Here is a 23,587-nt window from a genome sequence, read left to right as displayed (position 1 = left end):
ATGGTGCTTGATTCATTCGAAAAATAGCCTAGTAAATAGTTTAGCTTTGTTGTTACCAATTGTAAGTACGTCATTAGTGTTGAAACGAGTAATGCGGATTAACGAGTTAACGTCAATGAGTAGATAGAACTGTATCTGTGTTGTGTACGTTACCTTACCTGAAGGGTCGATCTCGTTCTCTGTCTCTGACATCGTAGAAATCACGATCTCTATCTCTTTCTCTATAACTCGGTCTACGTCTGATTGGTCGTCTCATTGGTCTGACATCTTCTAGCTCGTCATCGTAATAATCGTCTTCAAGATCCACCGGTCGTCTTCGTGGTTCTTCTGAAATATAAATCAAATTATTTAAATAAGATTTGAGAAAATAATTTCATCAAATGAGAGAGATTTTACCCGAGTTGTTTTGTATTTAGTACTCACTTGATTACCGCCCACCATATCGATTGGAACAAATTACAAAAAGATCAAATACAACTTTTTGTATTAACAAAAAACCATATAGATAAACAAACAACGGAAAAAGAAAAACTTTTCTGTTGAACACGCTCGTTAATCTTAAGAAAATCTATCTAAACTGGTGTAGAAACAAATATAAATCGATCAAGTGGAACGGGAAGAACCGGCTTACCAGTAGATTGCGCAGACGTGGACTTATATGCATAGCGGTCTTGTTCAGATAATGGTACCGGTCTTCGAATTTTAGGAGGAGCCCTTGGTCTGGAGTAAACCGAAGTGATCGGAGCAGCTGGTTTGACGAGTCCTTCGGTAACACCGACCGATCCTTGACCTGGCAGAGCACCGGAGTCTTTATCATCATAATCATCCCTGAACCTAAGGCATTAGATAAGAAAATTTTCTTACATATTTGTCAATCGTACTTACTTAAATCTTCAACTTACCTTTTATCGGAATACCTTCTATCGTCGTTATCTCTAACCCTCGAATCGATTCTTCGATCATCCAATAATTCTGGGTCCTCAATTTCGCGCGATCTAGATTGTTCTTGTTCTCTATTTTTCAAGCCTCTGGTCTCTTCTTCTGGTGGATCTCTTTGCCTTGTTTGATCTCTTCTGTTATTTCTAGTTGGATATCTTTCCCTAGGAGGAACGTCTCGATCTCTTTCGTCTCTTATGGTTGTATCCCTGGATCTAGTAGTATCTCGATCACGAAAATCACGATCTCGATCCCTGACATCTCTGTCTCTATCTCTTCTATATTTTCTATCTTCGTATTCGTAATCATCGCGTCTGTCGTATCCACGTGGTCGTGTGTATTCGTCATCGTAGTAATCCTCATCGTAATACTCATAAGGTCTCCTTCTTGAATATGGTCTTCTTCGTCTTAAATCTCGTTCGCGTGAAGAAGTTCGCCCATTCGACGAGGAAGCCACTGTGACAGGTGCGATAGTCGTTGTAGTCGTTGTCGACGTCGAGGTCGTTGAGCTAGTTGTCGCCTTGTAAAGGGCATCATTCCTGTGCCAGTACTTCTTTGAGTTGGCGCAATCGACCTCGGACACGAAATGGCAAATGAAGGTTTTCTGGTCGAATGCCGTGAAATTTGCACATAGGAAGTCATAACGTGTGCCGTATAAACAGTGATGATAAACCTGTCAAACAAAAATTAATTTCTTTTGTTTTCTCTATAATCTCTCTTTGATACCCTTTATAATATTTATCTGATATGATTGTTTTTACCAATTATCAACTCTAACTTGAGACATATCGAAATAAATTTAATACATTTGTAAATTTTCGAATAATATTTTTAAATTTCACTTTACATAAAATTTTTTTTGGTCATAAAAAAAATGATAAAATATCTTTTAGATTTGAGGAAACTGTGAAACGAATGCTCGACTTTTGAAACGCTTTCTTTCGCTCTACTTCCACGAGATTATTTCTTCGCATGTTGTTGTGCTCAGAATCTCTTAACCGCTGTATGTAGTAAGTCGAAACCATTGCTCAAGTGTAACCGTTTCTTTTATTAATGTTTTTTTTTGTTTTAATTTTTTTCGTAAAATGAAGATCGTCCATGGATGCGCAACATAATCTATAATATAATACGAAGTAACTCGAGCAGGTTACCTTCGTAAGGATGGCCACGAAGAACGATATTTATCTTACAATTACAATCCGATGCTTTTAAATCCTTCCTTAGCCGAGTAGTCTTTTTTCATTGGGATCATAGAGTTATTATTCATAATAGGGTAGCACTTGGGACTTGTTTTATCGCTAATTGCGAAATAATATATCCATCGATGAGTGAAAGTGACGGAAACGCGGAGCTGGATTGGCGTTAAAACTTTCGAGAATTTTTGAGTGCGTTTCTCCTTCGATTTGGAAAGCGATACGTCACTACCGATTTATATATGTATATATAAGCATGTACAAAATTTTAAAATGTAATTATTTTATTTTCATTTATATTTTTTCTTTTATTATTTCTAGTTGATTATGTTGCAGCATACATTTGACAGTTTTAACACACTTTTTAGCGAACCTCAGCTAGGTCACCAACGTTGCCACTGTGTAGCTTTCACACTGTGTATTATAGTATAATGTGTGTATGTGAATGATCGTTTCGTTTCGTTTGTGCGAGGCTTTTCGTGTGTGCACGCTATTGCACGCAGATGGAACTTGTCTCTCTGCGTATGAGCAGGATGCACGATTGTCTATCGCGCATACAGTCAACGTAAATTATCTGACGGAATCATCTGGAATCATTCAGAGCACGTCCATTCCACTATCTCTTTCTATTTCTTTCTTTTATTTTTTTATTCTGATATTTTCTCGCTTTTACTATCATTAACTGAACTTCTTTTATTTATATATGAAGAATGCTATTGTTCTTATTGTTAATTTTAATATAACGGACAAACCTGTTTAATGCTAATTATATAAATTGATATACACGTAAGTATATAAATTTATACGTATACAGACATACATATTTACATTTTTATTTATTTGGTCAGGATTTTGTAAAATACGGTTTATAAATACTCACTGTATGATTATTTTTTTCAGAATAAATTATAATTTTTCAATATTTTAAATAGATGCTTTCGGTATTTCTAATAGAAGCAAGGTTGTGTCTGACAAGGGGAGTGCAAGGTCTTGCCTTCACGGATTTTGTTCAAATTTTGTAGGATAATAGATTTTGCTTCCCTATTCACGAATATATATGGTTATAGGAGTCACTACTCAATAACTTTTTAGATATTTGCAATTAGAGATGATAATTAAGATGCCGTTTAATTCTTAAATTCATTTCTCAATTCTCAATGATTAAATTCAAAAATAATATATTATCGAATAATATAATAATATAATATAATAATATATTGTCGAATTCAAGATTTAAGATTCTAGATAAATGATCTATTATTTTGTGAAATAGTTTTAATATTTTTTAAAAACTATTCGAGATATATTATGCTGTAGATGCTTTTTAAATTTCTATTGAGATTTAAAGGGAAAGCGAACAAGAAATTTGTTTGTTTTTGTTCTTGTTTTCTTTCTTTTTTCCTTTACGCTGACCGACTCGTAGAAGCGAACGTAACGAATTTTCTTACCGATATTTGCATAACAATGGCATATCCGCTCCTGACTTACGAGCAAGTCGATCGATAAGTTCAGACGGAAGGAAGCTACTTTGCAATAGCTTTCACAATCTTAAGATTCGCTTAGCACGAAACGGTCAGGGATAAAAGACTTAGCGGACCACGAAAATATCCTTTCTGATTTACGTTCCTATTCGCCGTTATCCCTTCTCCCTTTTTATAAAAAGAACCCAGCTGGAAATCCTTTCACAGGAAGATTAACGATTAATTGTTATGGTCTCAATGATCGTCGAGGAAAAATATTTTTTAACATTTCGTGTACTATCTTTTTCGTTGTTTCTAGTTTATAATAAATACCGAGCTTTTTTTTTTATATTTGTACGTAAAAGTCTATAATTAGTGAGCAATTAAATTTAAAAATATTGAGTTAGATTTTATATTATGCAGTCCTATTTGGAATTTTGCCCGAACAATTTCATTACTTTTTAAACACGTTTCGTGCTGAGCCTGTTTTTTAAACTGGTGTCATTACCAGACCACGCCTACCAATAACGGTACACTGTACAGAGTTTTTGTGAATATGTTCAAGTAATATATTTTTGTTAGTTTTATTTTTTGAACTAACTATTTATTTATTTTTAAAGCAATTTTTAAAATTATAAAATGCACATATTACAATTTTATTGGTAGTTGAAGTGTGGGGCCTACAATTACTATCCCGTACTTTATCTGTTATTAATAAAAATTTCCTTGGGGAAGAAACAAGGTACAAGTATCTATCGAAAATGGTATATACAACACGGCACGTGTTAATTGAAAAAAAATGTAATTAAGTGAAAACATGAATCGAAATGTCCTTGAAATTTAATTGTATAATATCTACCTACATGTATATGTATATATGTGCATAATATAAAATCTTCTCTTTTTTATTTGCATCATTAAATCATGCTACAAGGTTGATATCGTAAGAATATTTCTTTTAAAAGCATCGTCGCGGGTACTTCGTAGTAGTTATTACGTCTGGATTTGCAGGATGTGCGCTTTTACTTGAACTTTACCATTCAAATGTTCGGAGTCTAATACTCTGGAGTTCGATTATTATTCTTACCTGACACTTGTGAGGTACGCTCGCATAAAATCCATCGTGCAAGCCGTCGCACTTGAAGTCAATGTCCTCTGGAATACTGTTGTAGAATGGATAATCGCTCAGATTGTAGCCGTTCAATTCACGCGGCAAATTTGGATCCCAAATATAATCAATTTGAGGAATTCCTGTTAACGTGTGCCCGGTTGTTGCGTTTCCTTCCGATGAGTTTGTTACTGAGGTTGTCTAAGAAAAAAAAATAACATATGATTTTTGAATAATTTTAGAATCATTGAAGAATATCACAATATTCAGTTTGATGAGTCTATTTTCGAGTGAATCTCGATCGCGAACTTTCTCAAACAATTTTCCCGATTACTCCGAACGCACTTTTACGGTATCCAGGTATGTAAGTACTTGAGTACATAGATAGAAAGACACTCGGTGATGAGCATTCGTAATTGTAAGGATGACCTCACATTCTCGGTTAACGTGCTAAGGTGAACCTGTAGTATCTTTCACGAGAACTTTTATTTTATTCGTGTCTAATCATCGATGTTATAATTTGATCATTTGTCTATATTAATTAACGAGTTAAAAATGTTAGATTGTATGTAGTAAAGTTTAGGAAATGGAAGTTATGGAAATGTGATCGTGTTTGACCTTTTCGTTTCGAAATTGTAATCTATCGATGATGCTGATGATTGTGATGATAATTATGATGATGATTACGGTGATGATAATAATAATAATAATAGCAATCACGATGTTTCATCGTATCATCAAGCAATCTGCTCTAAATGATAGTTTTAACGTCATGTATGATATTAGATACACATCTCTAAATATAAAGATCGTTTCGTGACTATAGAATGGATCGAGATAGTGTCGTAAGTATATATATCGAAGATAAACGATTGTCTTACCACTATAATGCGGCACGTAGTAAGACTGGAACATGATATAATGCTACTGCCATACTTGTTCGTCCCTGTGCTCACCTTTCATTTTGTATCGAGCGTACTAGTCGTCAAAGTATTATATACTTTTATATCTTTCGAACAATGAAACGAATAGAAATCTATTGACAAGGTCATTTTTTACCTTTTCAATTTCGCCTACACGTTCAATTTGATTTCTTTTTGACAGATGTATATAATTAGGATACTATAAATTATATTCTCTATCGGAATATTTACAATTCAATAGAACCAGGTGTATTATTTTTAAAAGTTTTGCTAAAATTAGAAATTCTTCTTTTTTTAGACAGATATTTAGAATGATGTTATTATTTTTCTATACTGTTGTGATTTTATAATATTGGTTATTAACCCTTTGCACTTGAAGTTATATTTTTCATTTTACATATTACCGACAACTTACAATGCAATTTCAATAGAAAAAAAATCATACTCACGTATTATAAATTAATGACATATTCATAGTTAAAAGAAAAATCATAGTTTATATGTTGTAGACTGAATTGAATTTGTTTCAGTTTTTATTTTTTTTTTATTGTCTCTGTAGCGGAGCCCTCGAGTGCAAAGAGTTAACATTGTTTTTCTTTTTCTTTTTATAAAATGACTTTTAGAATATGCTGTATATGAAATATGAATATAAAATTGTATATAGAATTTTATGTTTCGAATCGATAAATCTAAAAAGAAGACGTTTTAAAAATATCAGTTGTAAGATTGAATATCTATTTACCACGGTATCTTCGTTCTCATTTTCCTCGATCCGTGATTCCTCGGTAGTGGTTGTTGTTGAAGTCGTGGCGATTTTAAATTTCGGTCTCGTAGCCTTCATCCCATCCGTGACCGCATTGATCAATAAGATTCCTGGAATTTGAATGAAACTTTTCATTGATCATGACATCAATCAAAGAAGAACTTTTATGTTACTCGTGTTCTTCTCCAATTGCCTGTCAACTTTGTCGTAGGAGTGAATAATTATCTTTATCTTTTCTCTCTGAGGACTACCAATGGCGTTCTCGTTCATTCGTAGTATGGAAAAAGTACACTACGGTGTGTGTGTGTTTGTGTTAGATCACTCGTAATGACCTCGATGAGCCCCGTTTGCTTCGGGAGAAGTAGTAAAAAAAAAGAAAAAAAAAACGAAAAGAAAATAAAAGAAAAAGAAAAAAGAAGCAGCAGCACTTCAAAGGCCACTACGCATCCTCCGATTGCGAAAATCGTGGAGAAGCGTCGGCGTTGCAAAACACGGACGAGCGCGACGTGCGGATGGGAAAAGAGAGAAAGAGAGAAGCGCAGTGAGAACTCTAACATAAATGTTGCAATTTTCAGTCGAGGAGCGAGCGCATTCGGTTGGGTAATTGTTTTCAAACGGATCAAGGATATCAATCGATCGTTTCCTTTTGGTCTACATCGATAATCGTTAAACCATTTTGGTTATCTATCCATCAATGATAAATTATTTTTCATCTTATTTTTCATCGTGAAAAAATATCATTCGGATAATTGTTCAAACATAATGTACAATTGAAAGTTTTCATTCGATTTATGTAATATATTCATTTGTTTTATTATATCAATTAAATGAATTTGCACGTTGTACAGTTTGAATATGAAATTTTCTAACAAGATTTGTTTTTATAATCAATTCTTTTGACAATTTGTGTTTACATTAATTATTTAATATTTTATTATAACATCGAGTTGTTGTTAGATGTAGGAGTTAATTTGGTGTCATAAATAAATTTTAATTTGTTTTAAATGGAAAGTTTTAATGGAAGGTAAATTGTTACTGTCAATAAGAGTGACAGAGAAACTTCATACTAGGGACTAATACTTGCAATTAGAATCAGAATAAAAGATAATAATTTAGACATACTATTCATTTGCTATAAAAAAGCTTAAATTATAGTGATAGTACATACAAATGAGAAACATTGAAAAATATAAAAAAAAATATTTTGATACTTGAAAGATTATTTAAAATTCAAAAACATCTTTTTAAATAAATATGAACATATAATGGTGATCATGTAGAATAAGATTGTACTCGAATTTTTCGTTTTATTGACTTATCAGTAAAATTAGAGAAATCCTTTACGAGTCGCAGAGAGTTTTTCAAAACTATTACATTAAATGTAGTCATTTTTGTTTCAAAAGATGTTATCTCTTGTAAATTTCTTTTCTATTGGTTAAACTTGTAATAATAAGACTCCAAAAGAATTTCAAACTATAACTCGTTGTTACCATTGACGAATAAATTCACGTATATATTTTTATTTTTGATCAGAATGATCCTTTTAGTCGGCTTTATGACTTTCGATGAAGATCTCGTCAAAGATCAGAAATGATATGAAAGAAAACAATAATGATTTGAGATATCTAAGGTTCTTAAGGTAGCTAGCTTTTATCGTTAGTTCGCGTACGTGCTAACGATACCATTACGAATAAAAGAGAAAGAAAGAAAAAAAGAGAAAGAGAAAGAGAGAGGCTGTCCTCGATGTTGAAAATACACGAAGTCGAAGCCAATCGATGGTTTGTGTGCAGCACCTTATAACGGGACTATACTTTTCCAAACAGGGATCGATAACAAACGGTAACATACTGCACGTCGCATAAAAATAAATTATGGGAACGTGGACGCATTCCGATTGTGGGAAATGTGAACGTGGGCGTGATTGTGTTATTGCTTTATTCATATATATGTAAGTGGGAATAACCAACGAATGTTACCAACAAGAATATAAAAGCTTTTTCCGTGACGAAAGAAAGAGTCTATCGGCAAATGCGCGTAAACAAATTGCCTCATCTGATTATCTTTTGCTAACCACAAGAAGCCAGTCGATTTCTGTCATTGAATGGGAATGACCTGACATTTTCATAGCGTGGGCGTGTTCACTAAGATTTATCTTTCTCGTTAACATACGATGAGCCCTTCGATAATATAAAAGACAATATAAAATAAACAAATTTACAGGGTGGTTCCAATAATGTGTTACAAAGTGTCCTTTTGAAAAAATAATAAAACGTAGATTTAATTTTTGCAATTATTAAATGGTTAATCTTTTAGAGTATAGTACACTTTTTTTTAAAGATTACTTTTAAGAAAGGTAAAAAAAGGATCCTCTATATATTTTTGAATGGAAAGTGATATTGTAACCACATTTATTTTGCGATATTTAGATAACTTCTAAACATTTATTTAAATACTTTATGTTGTTGCGGATAGTATCAGTGGATGAAAAATTAAAATTGTTTCAAAAAATACTTTCAGAAACAAGTATTTCTTAAATATTTTGATTGTGTTTACAAGTATATACTTCTAACTGTGTACAAAGTGTAAGATTTTATAATTTTATAAATATATGATTTTGGCATAATGAAGTTTCAATACCGTTCGACAGTAATACCCATATGATTTTTAAAAGGATATTTTTAGATAAATGGATTGGAGGTGATCCTGTACATTAACAACTACGGTTGAACTTGTTTGTCTTAGATTTCTTTTTTATGGGGTTATATAAAACATGAAGAGTTACTTACTTCCATACTTACTATTACTTCTATAATTAACAATTAGGAAGATACGAAAGCATGAATATGCGCTGCTTTTACATCAATTACAACTTATTAATGTTATCAAATATAATCATTATAATATCAAGAGATAATATATCGAAAAATAATAGAGAAAAATCAAATATAAGTAAATTCGTTGAAAAGATGTCAAAATGATTTTTGAAAGAACATATAGAAACATTTTTGTGAAGTAAAAAAAAACCTTTTTTTTATTTTCATAGGGAAAAGATGGCCTACTAACAATAATGGTCTTTTTTTAGCCCAATGCTAAGCAACCTGTTACTTTAAACTCGACTCGCTAGCATAGACAAATATGGGAATCCTCGTGAAATGCTTTAATCCTTGCGTGGAATAGCGTGAAGAAAATTCTTATGTTCATCGCAATATACCACTCATTATTTCCGGCAACTGCTAAAGAACTTCTCCAAATGTTTTAATTCAGTGGTTCGCAAATTGTTTCTATTCTAGACGTCCTTGTTGAATTCAACATTTTTCAAGGTGCTTTATGTCAGAATCTAACAAATTCACTTTGAAAAATTGTTAATATTTTTTTTTTTTATTAAGGAAATGGTTAAAAATAAATAAAACATGTTTTATTTGTAGAAGATTCTGTAAACAGTTAATACTAAATAATTTAATTGTTCACCATCAAATTCATTAGATTTTGCATCTTATTACATTGAATAGAAAATAGAGATAAAATTATGTAATATTTTGGGACGCCCATTTTGTGAACCACTGTTTTAATCCAAACACTTTTGTTTTCATACTTGGAGGTGATATTAATGAACGAAAGTATTTTACTTCTATGGTCATATTAATTACGACATTTAGATAAATTATCAGAATATACAATGATTTTACTTAGACGGCTGTGAAACCTGGGTTAATTCGTTTTGTGTTACTTTCGATCAAGATTTTATTAATTATCTTGCATACGTTAGATATATATAATACCTCAATATGTATGTATGGGTTTTTCAAACCGAATGTTTACTGACCGGTTAAAATACCAGATAGAATTTTAAATGTTAAAGTTTGTGTCACGTGATCGATTTCAAACGGTCCAGTGAATGTGAGAAGCGAACTACTAGTAAGTTGCCGAATGAACTGAACTGAATTTCACATTGTTACTATATTTATTTATTTATTTTTTTCTTTTTATTACATTCGTATTTTTAAGCAAATAAATTTAATCGAAGTATTCTTAATGGCGTTATTTTTTAACATTTATTAAGCGTTGGCGGAATATTTTAAATTTCATATGTACTTCCTACTTTCCTCTATCGATCTTAAGGATTTACGTAAACAAGCGTCATAACTGTGAAGAAGACACTTAAAGTTATACGTATACATTTATATAGATATATAGGTGTCTATACATATATATATTTCCACGTAAAGATACGTGCCTTTCTCGAGGGGGAACGATGACAAAGAAAGCAAAACACATTGACATTCGCAACAGGTTTACCTTCCTCCACTTGAACACCCCTTTACTAACTTGCAATCTCTTTCGTATGCTAAAATCGAATGATTCGATTCGGTCGATCGGTTTATTCGTATTGAAAAATAAAAAACTACTCGTTTTAAGATTTTTTTCGGTAAATACTTAATAAAAAAAAAAAAAAAATTAACATATATATATACTCATGTAACGTGTTTGTATGAAGGATAAACAACTTTAGTGTAAACTAGCTTTTATTCCCTTCGAATTGAAAAATGCTCAGGTGGAAGGTCATCCACTGTTTTCGCATTCCTCACCAAATACGGCGAGTCCAAAAATACTGTGAGACTGGGAGAAAGGACTCTCTTATGTTAGAGTTAAAGGAATGTATAAATACGAGTTAAGGAAAAAATAAAAAAAAATAAAAGAAGCATTCAATGGTGATGTAGAACTTCGTAGAGGAAATATTTTGTTAGATTTTTACTTACCGAACAAAGCGAGCAGAAGCCATATTTTCTCCCGCATGTTGTCGCTACTGTAACAATAAAAAAAGAAAAACACATTATTATTTATTCTATGATTATAAATACATTTATTGTAATATAAAGCACATATATATTTTAAATCGATCAACTCTACAAAACAGAAAGTGAAGAAAATTGATAAAATAATATACATTATCTTATTATTTATTATGTACTTTGATATTAAATTCAATGCATCAAAATTGTAATATTTTTGCCGTCAAGTAAAAGGATCAAATCAATCAAAAGGACAATAAATTAATTTCCATACTTAATGTTATTGAATAGTTATATAAATTGTTCTTAATTGATTGGTGGTAAATTTAATTATTAACTAAAGTTATTTTCAATATAAAAATGTAAGTATCTATCAAGTGCTTTGATAATAAGATTTCAAAAAATTCTAAATATAAAGTTAAAAAGCTCATATACGATGACGTAACATTTCTTTGTCATATTTTATATTATTATAAATATTAAATCTATATATACATATATTATACTAGTAATTATTTGTATAGGATAAAATACTGCCAAAAAACCGGAAATATTATGAAAATAGAGGAAGAGACGTCCACGAGTAATACTGTAGATAATTTATGTATAAATTATGAATTAGAATAGATGATATGATAACATAATGGAAGCGCACTCTCGACGTCGAACGTGTGTACCATAGAAGCAAGCGTTCGAGCATATGGCTAAAGATAGGAACTTTCTCTGTGCTGTCACCATTGCTAACTATATAATGCAAGAATAATGTAGGTGTTATATAAATGCATGATCACGTAATATCGGGTGTGACTTTATCGTCATCGATGCCCCTTCATACACAATTATTATTCGTTCTTTATACAAATTAGAATTTTGAATCATCTTCGAGTAATTTGATCACAAAAAAATACACTAAATTATGATTTAGTGTAGTCAGATGGTCGATGTATAATTGTTAAATTAGCGAAAGGTCGTTTCAAAATTCATATTTATTCATTACCTTGTGATTTGAATATGATTTTTTTTATTAGCTTTGAGTATGTCATTATTATATTATATCTATTATGTATAATAATGTATATATTATACTGTATATTATACATATATTGTGTACAGGATATTCTACAAGTTAATTTTATCGAATTAAAAGATTATAAATCTTTTTTTTGTTGACAGGTATATATAGTGGCGCTATTTTGGTTTTATAAATACTTTTTTTTTACTAACGTTGTAATTAGGGATTTATATATTGAAATAAAAAACAAAATTTTGTAATTCAATTAATATTGATTTCTCGTTTGGTTTTTTTTGTTCTCGACAACGTGACATTTTGGAATACTATTAATAATAGGATATATATTTTAATTGTATGTGTATATATATTATTATATTTTATTGAATTTATTGAGAAACTTTATGTAAACATGTAAATTGATGAGATACGTGATATTGAAAAGAAAAAAAGTATGAAATAGAATTGAATGAATGTCATCGCACCTACGATAAACGCGTAGACAAGTGTCTTGACATTTGTACGTTAATTAACGCACGATAGTCTTCCTTTCGAATCGTACGAGAATTACAGCATGAAAGTTAATACCGATGAAAACCGAAAGGTCTTGGGTTTAGCTATATTGTAGTCAGCTAGTAAGTAGAAACAATATTATTTTTCCACACTCTGTCCTTAAAAATCTTATTTTCTTCTACGCGAATATACATTAAAATGAAACTATATAATTGGTCGTTAGATATATTATTAGAGTTTCTTTCAAAGAAGAAATTCCGCGTTCGGAGAAGTTTTCGAAAGATGTTACGTACAACCTTGAAGTTTCAAACTTCTCGATGACGATATTTTGGACTTGGATCCTTTTATCATTGGATAAACCCGGTGAAAGTAACCTTGCAACATGTTTCTTTCGTATTGGTTCAGTCTCGGTTACCATTTCGGTTTGTAACGGCTACTTTTAGACAAAAAATCGACTATCATACAGGCGTGTATATAATATATGCTTAATAGAGATATTCTGGTCTTCGCTTGGAACGGTAATAAAATGAATTGAGCAATTTGGGAAAAAGTTTTAATGTATTTCCGTTATTAACTAAAGAAAGAAAAAGTTCTATGGGTTTGCATTATTAAAGCAATCTTTATTAATTAATTAATATTTATTAATTATTTTTTATTATTTATTTATTTATTATTTATTAATTAATTAATAATTAAAAAAACAATCTTCATCAGTACTATGAAAAATATTATTTTTATTATTTTTATATTATATTAAATAAATATTGACATTAAATTATTATATTAAGACGTATAAATATATAAAATTGAAATAAATCATACTTAGGTTTGATAAAAATGAATATAATTATACGTTCAACGTCTATCATTATTTAAATTTTGAGAATTTTGGATACGGAAGAAGAAGAATCGTGCTCGGTGGACTTGAAGACTTCCTTGAGATCTTGCAAAGTTTCTTTCATGTAACTTCCGTAGGGAGGTAATCCAAAGCAAGAGGATTTCCCAGGTAGCTTGAGAACTCGAGTACTTACCTACGTTGTGACACGAGACAAGCGATTACGAAAACTTGTGTAACGGAATGACATGGTCCTTCGTTTCTAACCAACGAGAAAATTGTTGATGATCTCCGTTTCTCCCTTACTTTCACACATACATACGAACGATAACGATCTCTTGGTACGAACTGGAGCACGGCGATAGCGATTTTAATTGATGCGAAATATGCTAGTCGGTCTAGCATCGTTTTATGGAGCGTTCTACATTTTTCAAAGGAAACCGAGACGAAAATAAAAATATTACTAACAACTAAATCACATTCTCTTGAACTTCCTTGAAAAATTATCTTTGTAAATATTTACTTATATAATTATATTATCTGCATTGTGTATTGTTCCAAAAGTTTCTTACCTTTCTTGTTAAGTTTTACATGCACCATATACTCTGTATTTTATTATTTTTTACTGACACGAATTATATACGATTTTATATACAGAAAAAGTTAATATAACAGAATGGATCGTATATAACTGAGAAAAATAGTATGAAATAAAAAATATTTGTATTTTACACGTTATTTTAAAATATAATATAAACTTATTTGTCATCTACACAGCAACGTATATAATATTATAGAATGATACTCGTTAATTTTCTGACCATTGATCCACTCCGTGATAAAAGATATTCAATAAGATTTTATATTACAAGGTTTTTATTAAATTAAAAAATAAATGTTATTCAACCAGTTTTAACATTTAGATCTGACGGTTAAAGGCAACGATTAACCTTTTTATTCAACATGCTAAACTTAAAATTGATGGTCGTTTACTATTCGATGAACGACGAAGAACATAAATTGAAAATGCTAAGCCTTCTGCACGATTACTTCTTTCTTAGTAACGTAAATTGAAGACCTCTCTTGTTTTCGATTGAAAGATATCTTCTTTTTTTAAAGGAAGCTGTCCAAGATAGATTTTTTCTTTTTTATCAGCTTCAATATACTACACATAACGTGATATTCATAACGTTACCTTACGGTAAATTACGTTACGTTACGACATACGAATAACGGTCATCCGCGACCACTAAAGGTCTCCGGAAATGATGACTGAAACTATTACAACTGTTAACTTATACGCTCGATTAACTTTTATTAAATAACGACATCGATCTTCAACAGAGTTACTAATACAATTAAAACGTTAAATGTTGTAAAAGTTATTTATAAATATCATTCAATTTTGTTAATTTTTTGCAAAATCTTGTTGAGATTTTATTTAGAAGATTAAAAGAATATACTTAATATATTAAATAATATAAGAGTAAGTTTAATCTAAAAATTAAGACAATAAATTTTCTTTTTTTTTTTCTATCCATATAAGTTATTAGATGAATATATTAATTTGAAATTTATTCGACATTAAATTGTTAATTATACGTTAAAAATTTATTGTCATCCGCAGTATCCGTTTTGCATAGTTGACATAAGAACAATTTTTGTAACAACTTTTATATTTATTCGTTTGTGTATAATTTTTTATTGATTAAGAAGCCCTTAACAGATTTTCGCGTATCATGTTTACGATGATAGTAAGTTTGATATTTCTTTTTCTTCTTTTTCGATCGAGTATGCGCCAAGGCGTGGTTACAAAACTCGATAGCCTTCAAAAGCAAAGCATGCCGTGGCAGGCTTTCATTTCCTCGTGCCTACCAATACGAATGCTGTAGCGAATGATCGTCCAGAGTAATGTATTATCGAGTAAATTGCTGGTTGAAGAAAAATTTACCTTTGTGTTATTGCTCGCTGGCTAATATGATGATGATTCGAAGAATCAAAAGAGAAAGAAAGAGAAAGATAAAATAAAGAAATAGTAGAAAACAAAAATGACATCGAACAAGATGACAGTAGATAATATCACGAAAGATATATTATAGCCTTTCACCTTTTCTCATAAGATTATCGTTAATTTTTCTTTTTTAGGTGAGCCACCGTTCGATGAGAATGTCATCAAAACCGTCCTTTTTCGTAATCGTTTGCTTGAAATATAACATGTCTTGTGCTCTTATCGTGTTATTACCTTTCTTGAACAAACGAATTCGTTGTTGATTCGAATACACGAGAATAATCGTGTACGAAGTGATCTTGATTTGTTGTCTACTTTCATTGATTTATGTATATTTGTCAGTAGTCATAATAGGTGTAAAGATAGAATTAATTAAATATTATATAAACCATTAATAGGTCAAAGCGATTAACTTCACTTTTAGAATTGTTTCTTTTTTTTAAATTTTAATATGGAAGAAATTAATTAATGCTTAATTTTTCATATTTAAAATTAAATTCCTTAATAATGAGTTTAATGCCATTAAATAATAAAATTTTGTACGGTCATCGAGCAGTAAATGATATGAAAATATAAATAAATGGTTTCATTTAAATTCCGTTAGATTCAATCCGTTTGTTTTCAATGTCTTTTCATATTTTGTCTTTAGTGAAGTTGATCCGTTATAATCAAGACGGGTTTGATACCGTACGTCGCATATTAATCATGTTCTTATATGTGAATGTAAGTTTTTAACGATTGAAATACGTTGGAATATAAGAAGTATCTATTAGACATATAAAAATAATTGAAATGTTAATCAGAGAATGGTTTTTTAAAAGAAATGAAGAAAAGTGGATGACTGGGTTAAGTATAATTCACTTCTCAAAAGTGATTTAAAATCAAGCGAAAATAAATCTCTAATAGAAGCAGCTGTGTTCACGATTTATATGTAGCATTTATTCTTTTGTCACGATTCTTCTAGTTTAGATAGATTTATCATGATGTTCATTCGAGCAAGAATATTATGAGACGAGTTTCACACGCTACGAATCCAATTTTTATTATATTACTTCTAGCAAAGGAAGAATACGTTATTTATTATTATTTTTGTTTTAAGTATATCTATATTTAACTCTTAGTATGCAGACCTATATAGCGAATTATTAATTGCACATGTGGTCAATTAAATCCTTTTAAATATCTAGGCAACTATAAACTTTTTGAACAAAACAGTTAGAAATACTTTTTATATTAAATTTGCAAAAGAAAAAAATAAAACTGTCGAAAAGAAAGCTTGAATTTAATGTTGGTTTCATTAGTATATAGAAAGATTTGTGGTCAAATTGAATCCCAATGCATAATAAGGGTTAATAATATACATGTTGCTTCTAGATTAGGCTTGTATCTAATTTTCATGTCCAGTGTATTGTTTTCATATTCATTGAAAACATCGTCAAGAATGACGACTAAGAAAGGAATGGGTGAGTAGGGGTTAAGCTTATCGAAAGAACTGTCTCTCAGTTATTTAATGTATGCGTGCTTCCTTTTTATTGCACTTTTTGGGATGCAATTCAAGAAAATGTGCCATTATTTAGCGCAAAGGCTTATGCAACACTCTAGTCTAAAGACTGTTCCTAGCGTCTGTCCCTATAGCGTCCGCTACAGGGATTTGTATTAAATTTCCCTTTAGCGAAATTATATAAGCGATTGGTATTTAGTTCCTTATTTAATTATTATATAAATTAGGCGTTTTTAGAATTATACTTCAAACTTTTGTTTATTTTTATAGTTGTGTAAAATATATTGTAATTTCTTGTGCAAAAATAAACATGTTAAAAAGTCAAAAAGTTAGTTATTTAATGTTTTGTTTATTTGTATAAATATATTTCATTCTTCAAACGGTGTTTATATTCGACTGTGTGTTGTCGTTTTTATTTTATTAACAATAAGAATCTCGTCGTAGAACTTGTAAATAAAATAAAAACTCTCGTGTACGGTTAGGTATCCGTTGAATATATGTCATAGCTGTATTCATATTTATTATTAGTTTTATTCGAATGCCGAAACATGTAACAACGACATTAGATTAGTATTTTACATCCATTTTGCGTATATGTATGCGTGTTTTGTCGTTATGCAAATACTATGCAGATGTGCGCGAGTTTGGTGAGTTGCAGACATGAGAAACTGTTGATGAGTTATATACATATATGTGCATACGTGTATATGTCAGAATTAAATTGTATAATTTAATTAAATCGTAAAAAACTTAGGTTTTACTTTAAATAATTAGACGTTTTTGAGAAAACATATGAAAAGAATTTTACTATACATCAAAAATAAAACTTATAGTTTTAGAAAATAACGAGATTATCTATGAATTCAAAGGAAACGTGTAGTAAAACATAAGATTAAAACTTGATACGTCTTTACAATCTGATAATCTTCGATCATACGTTAAAAAGGATTGTACTGAATCGCTTGGAAATCATATGTACGTAATTCCTGATGAAATTTATGCACGCTAATCAGCGTGAATCTCGTTACAGTGGTTTAGTGCTCGGCATTTATAGTTTCGATCCAATCTAAAATCAGATATCCGTTAGTTGAATTGCGTTAGATTGACTACTATATCTGGCCTATGCCCTTGGAAACGAGTATTGTTTATTTTCTATCTCTTTCTTTCGTTCTTTCACTCTTTCACATTTATTTTCAAGCCAACTGTGCTTTGAACAACTTACAAATATACTTACATATGTATGTATGCACATAAATCGGAGTATCTGTGTCAATGCATCGAGGTTTGTAATCTCGTACGTGTGTCTTGCACGTGCGATACTAAATTATGCAATTACCAATTGCAAAGTCTCGTATCACCATTCGATAAAATCGCGAGAAAACGTTTATTAACTAAATTTTACGTTTCGTTTTATTACAAGTCTTGATTCGCCAAATTTTCAATCATAATTTTCAATGCGTCTTGATATAATATCTGATTACCGTAGACAGCATGTTTTTACTATAATAGACGTCAGGATAATTTCTAAGCGATAAATTTTTCTCTTACTAAATGTTAAAAGTCGAACATTGCCTTACTCAAGATTCAAGCTTAATGCCGCGTAGATCTTCTCGTGACGAGCCGTCGAGATTATTCGTGAGTTAGTCGACATCAATGTATATACCTAAATACGTATATACTCAGTATTTCGAAAAGACGTCTTCTATTCCGAGATTACGTTAATATCTTTCAAATCCGTGAATCGTTGGTACTTCGAAACATTTCCTTCTTTTAGAAGATTTTAACCAATTTTATTTCGAGCTCGAGATTACTTCATACTAATCGACATAGCAATGAGAGATTTAAAATAGAACGTTGCAAGATCGTGTAACCCCTTTCTCTGATAATTATGAGAAAGAATATCGATATTTTTGTCATTGGAATGGCAGATCTTTGCTATTATTAATTCCATCTTCCGACATTGTTAAGAATTTGTTCAATTTTCAATATTCGAGTTTTTGAGAACGTTCAACCAGGAATCGATGCAGTGTTATACTTGTTCATAACTATGTATATGCATATACACAGTGTTTAACTTGAAATTTTCTACGAGTAGGTAAATCCATCGACGTTCAACATTGCTTCGATGTAAGCCGGAAAGCGTTTTGGTTGCTTTTGCCGACTTAAAACCGGCTTGGGAATAAATGATTTCACTCTTGGCTTCGAATAAAATTTATTCAACCGTAAAGTGCCGTTTCGCGTTGTTTTATTGATTTATTGTGTAAGATTTAGTTTGGTCAAAAGAAAATATAATTTCGTTTGTTATCCGATGCGGTAAAAAATGAATAACGAAAAATGTTTTTGATGTTTCCGCGATGATTTTGTTCCTTTTTCTTCCTTTTCAGCGAATTATATTGTATTCCTTTCTTTTTTGATTATTTTTTAATGAAATATTTTTTCAATATTGAACGTCATAATTCATCATCGATGACTTTCACATTCTTCGTATGTATTATGTACGTCCATAGTTTATTTTTAAAGGATTTATCGTATAAAAATAGCATGAAACATTACGGTACATCATTAATATTTATTCATTGCAAAATTGTTAAATAAATACTTCAAGAAAGCGATATAACGTAACGCAGAGTGTGAAGAAATCATCACTATTGACACATTTTAAATATACAAAAACGTATACTGAATAAATAATTAGAAATAACTTCAATGAAATACCAATGAATTTTAATAATTTTTAAAAATTATTTATGACATGATTGGATCACTATATCATAAATGTTTAAAAAGATTATTTTTATATTAAATACAAGCATTAAAACACTTGTATAAGTTAGACCCTGAAATAATTCAAATTCATTATTCATAAATGAAGTTACAAACTTTGACTTTTTTACTGTTTATTTTCGATGAAAGAATGTATACTTGATAGAATGAATGTATCGAAAAAAATAATGGTTCTTTTAAATGTTTAGTAGCATTAGCTACTTTTTGATATTTCATATACCTTCAAAGAGAAATATTTTATAAAGAATGAAATAAAAATTTTATGATCAAAATTTTTGACTCATTTAAATACATTATCGAAATTTGAATATCTAAAAAAAAAAAAAGAAATAATTTTAGATTTTATTTTACTTTCTTTAAATAAATAAAATTATTGCATTTTCGATCAAATAAATCGTTTGTATTCCCAATTTGATTGTTAAACGATTTGAACGAATTTTAGGAAAGGTGTAGTATTTCCCGTAACATTACACATTCTGGAAAAAATAGATTTTAATATGTGTACATATGTAGCTATTTGAAATTGATTGGTCTGTGGATAAAAAGAAGGTGGAAAAACGCAAGTGGCGTTTTGCACGATCGTCTCGTATTTCTCATTAAACTATATTTTCTGATTCGATGGGAAATAACAAAAAGTAGAAACACCAGATCACTTTTGTATTTGTACTTTCCCTGGTACGATTTCCTCGGCGAAAAGTAAAAAGGTAGTAGTAGATATATATATATATATATATCGATTGACAAGAGAATCTAGAATCGAACGGAACGCAAATTCGAAACGGTACTATGATTTTTTCGATTGAGTATGGCTACATTGTAAAAGAAATCGGATTTGGAGCGAATCGCCGATGGCGATTAAAACGAAAAATGAAATCGTTAGTTCTTTTTTTACCCTGGCTCTTTTTTTTATGAGAACAGGATTAGAATTTACGGACGATGAACCCTTTCGACTTTTGAAAGAATTTAAATCAACGAGAAAGTTACTTTCCGGAAGAGATAATCTTGATTATTTTTGTCTTTCTTTCCTCTTACAATAGATGTGTAAATGAATGAATGAATGCAAATTGTATTCATTTATTTTATTTCTATATTCAAATGATAGTCTTTTAAATGATTAGCAAGAAATTTGTTAACCTAAATTTTGTTTGTGCTTGTTCACAATGATTACCATTCTGTTTTTAAACATTTTTTATTTTTAAATTTTGAATAAAATTTTAATATCTTATTTTATTTAAATGATGCTTAAATTTTTATATTTCAAATAAATTTCCTATATATATATATATATTTAGGTTAGTATTAAGTTCAGTATCTCTAAACAACAATAATTTTCATTATCATTGAATTATTAATAAAATAACAATTTATATGATTTCATCAATATGATACTGTTTATTTTTTAAAGTTAATCGATTTCGGAAATGATTGGCTCAATTATTTCTGCCATCCATTTCGAATGTTCTTTACATTCTATTAACCTTCAATAGGTCTATACATTAAGCGAATAAATCACTGATTATAATTTCAATCTTGATTCTGTCGTCTGACTATGAAAGAATAAAAAGAATGGAAAACTTATATACACATACACACATATGTATATGGGGAAATGGCGGATACGCTCGTTAAAGGTAATCACCTATGTCGCGAAATACATAAGTATATTAATACATATGTATATCATATGACAAGTTTACTTTTCACTGCCAACAACGATCGTTTGTCGTTACCAACTGCACCGTACGATTAGTACTGGATCATTACGCGTCTCACGATGATTCTTTCGAGAGAGTTCCCGTCGCGGTTCTTTGACCTCAAGTTAACCACAAACTTCTTCTTATTCGTAGGGTCGTCCTCTTTGTCGTTGTTGTCTTGTTCCTGAGAGTACGTGTCCTTGGGAGCGAATACAAGTGATCCTTGAACCGAGCAGGAACGTCGTTCGACTGGTATCGTTGCAAACTAACTTCTTGAAAACCACGAAGAGATGTATATATATATGTATAGATATCAGCGTTAAATTGTAATAATTCAGTTAAATCGTGGAAACCCTAGGTCTTATATGAAATAACTAGGCGCTTTAATAAAAGCATACGAAAAGAATTTAGTATATATTTAAACTACTTATTTTATAAAATAACTTACATTAATAAAATATGAATTTCCGAAAAGCGAGTAGTTAGAGTATGATATTGAAATTTGATTCATCTTTAAATTTGGCTTATTTTTTTACAATAATGCTCATAGTTATCTGTTCTTATCTCTTTCTGTACTTTAAAAATCAAATTTTAATTTCATGTCTTAACTACTCGCCTCTTGTGAATTTTTATATTGCCTAAAGAAAGTATGTAATTCTATCTTATCTTATATTTTAACAAATCAGTATAGTTATTTCATAGTGTAGGTGGTAATTTCATGAATAAATAGATTTCGCGTTAATATAAATATATATTCTTTCAAAGGTATTCTATATGTATGTATAGAGTATGTTTGTAAAATGTAGACGGTACAATCTCGAAAGTAAATTCCTTTCATCGGTGACCCACCTTGAACATAATTTTCTATCCAGCGCTCTACAAGCCCTTCGCTCGTTCCACGTAATTCTCGATTTGTCTTTCCCATAGGTAGGTGTTTTAAGATTGTATATATGCATGTAAATACATTATATATATGTACATATGCATATACGTTAAATATCTACTCTGTAGAATTTCTGCGAAGGATTGGTGAAATGGATTGGATGGTTATATAAATGCGTACCAAAAATGAATGTTTTATCGATAGGAGTCTGTATGATTTGAAAAAGATAAATGTTTTATATTTACACCGACTAGAAGGTGTAAGAAGTATATAGGACCGTTTACGTAACATTGTATCTATCTCATAAGTATCTTATTTCTCTGCTAGTATGCGACCAAGCGATGTGTAGATATAGTACGAAACGAGTCATTGTACTTAATTTAAACGGAATTTACGATCAAAAAGATTTATCGATATTCTGATAATCGATCAATCATTTTTCCTATATGAACTATCCGTTATTACAACATGTATATACATATGTAAAATTTAATCTTCTCTCTTTTTCTTTCACAAGATAAGGGACGCATATTTGATATTTCAAAGTAAGGGGTAGGTAGACTTAAAGAAGTGGAGTTTCAAATTGAATTTTGATCTTCATAATAGATCGACGTATGATCGAGTGTGTGAAAGTTTTTAAATAAATTAATAAAACCAACATGTAATATATAAGTATCGGTATGGTAGTAGAATACAAAAAACAATAAAAAAAATTTGTTTTATAATTTAATTTATATTATAAAAAAAAAATCAAAAAAAATTTTATTTAATTTTTGGACTTTGTCTATTTTAATTACTGACGTATATGTATACAGTCAATTTGTTTAATTTTATATGAAGAGTTTTGCTATAGAAATGTTATTATTATTCGTAGAATTATTCTCATTGACAAGTATGATTAATTGCGAAAGAAAGAGAAAATTTAGAATAAAAAGAAAACGAAGGTGTCGACACAATTAAAAATTTTGGTCGATTAACGATAAGCCTCGTTACGAATGTAATAGGATCAAGTATAAAACTATCGGTGCGTTTGATTATGGTGAAGTAGCTGGTTTATTTTTCCGTCGTCGTATATTGGAGAAAGCCGACGAGTATGCTAGCCCGTTCTGTGTCGTAACAACGTGCCGTGCGATATTGTTTATGAAAAGAGAGCCGGCGAAAAAATGTCGTACATTCGGCCTTCGGCT

The 23,587-nt window shown here is 30.2% G+C and overlaps 1 protein-coding gene across 2 annotated transcripts in view; it reads right to left on the bottom strand.

The window, feature by feature from the left end:
- Positions 1–23,587, bottom strand: part of LOC107064331 (uncharacterized) — a 29,625-nt gene that overhangs the window by 3,639 nt on the left and 2,399 nt on the right. The window contains exons 2-7 of one of the 2 annotated variants that reach the window (XM_015316944.2): positions 11,141–11,187; positions 6,363–6,493; positions 4,677–4,898; positions 903–1,609; positions 632–834; positions 159–327 (exon numbers count right to left, since the gene is read on the bottom strand). In XM_015316944.2, coding sequence (XP_015172430.2) covers positions 159–327; positions 632–834; positions 903–1,609; positions 4,677–4,898; positions 6,363–6,493; positions 11,141–11,177 — 1,469 coding nt within the window. In that variant the 5' untranslated portion in view covers positions 11,178–11,187. The remainder of the gene's footprint in view (positions 1–158; positions 328–631; positions 835–902; positions 1,610–4,676; positions 4,899–6,362; positions 6,494–11,140; positions 11,188–23,587) is intronic. The other variant, XM_089178375.1, reaches the window with a different exon arrangement.

This window comes from Polistes dominula, unplaced genomic scaffold (assembly GCF_049000335.1).
Source record: "Polistes dominula isolate Pdom_NZ unplaced genomic scaffold, Pdom_raw_medaka contig_77, whole genome shotgun sequence".
Classification (NCBI taxonomy): Eukaryota; Metazoa; Arthropoda; class Insecta; order Hymenoptera; family Vespidae; genus Polistes; species Polistes dominula.
This window is presented reverse-complemented; position numbering and strand designations above follow the sequence as displayed.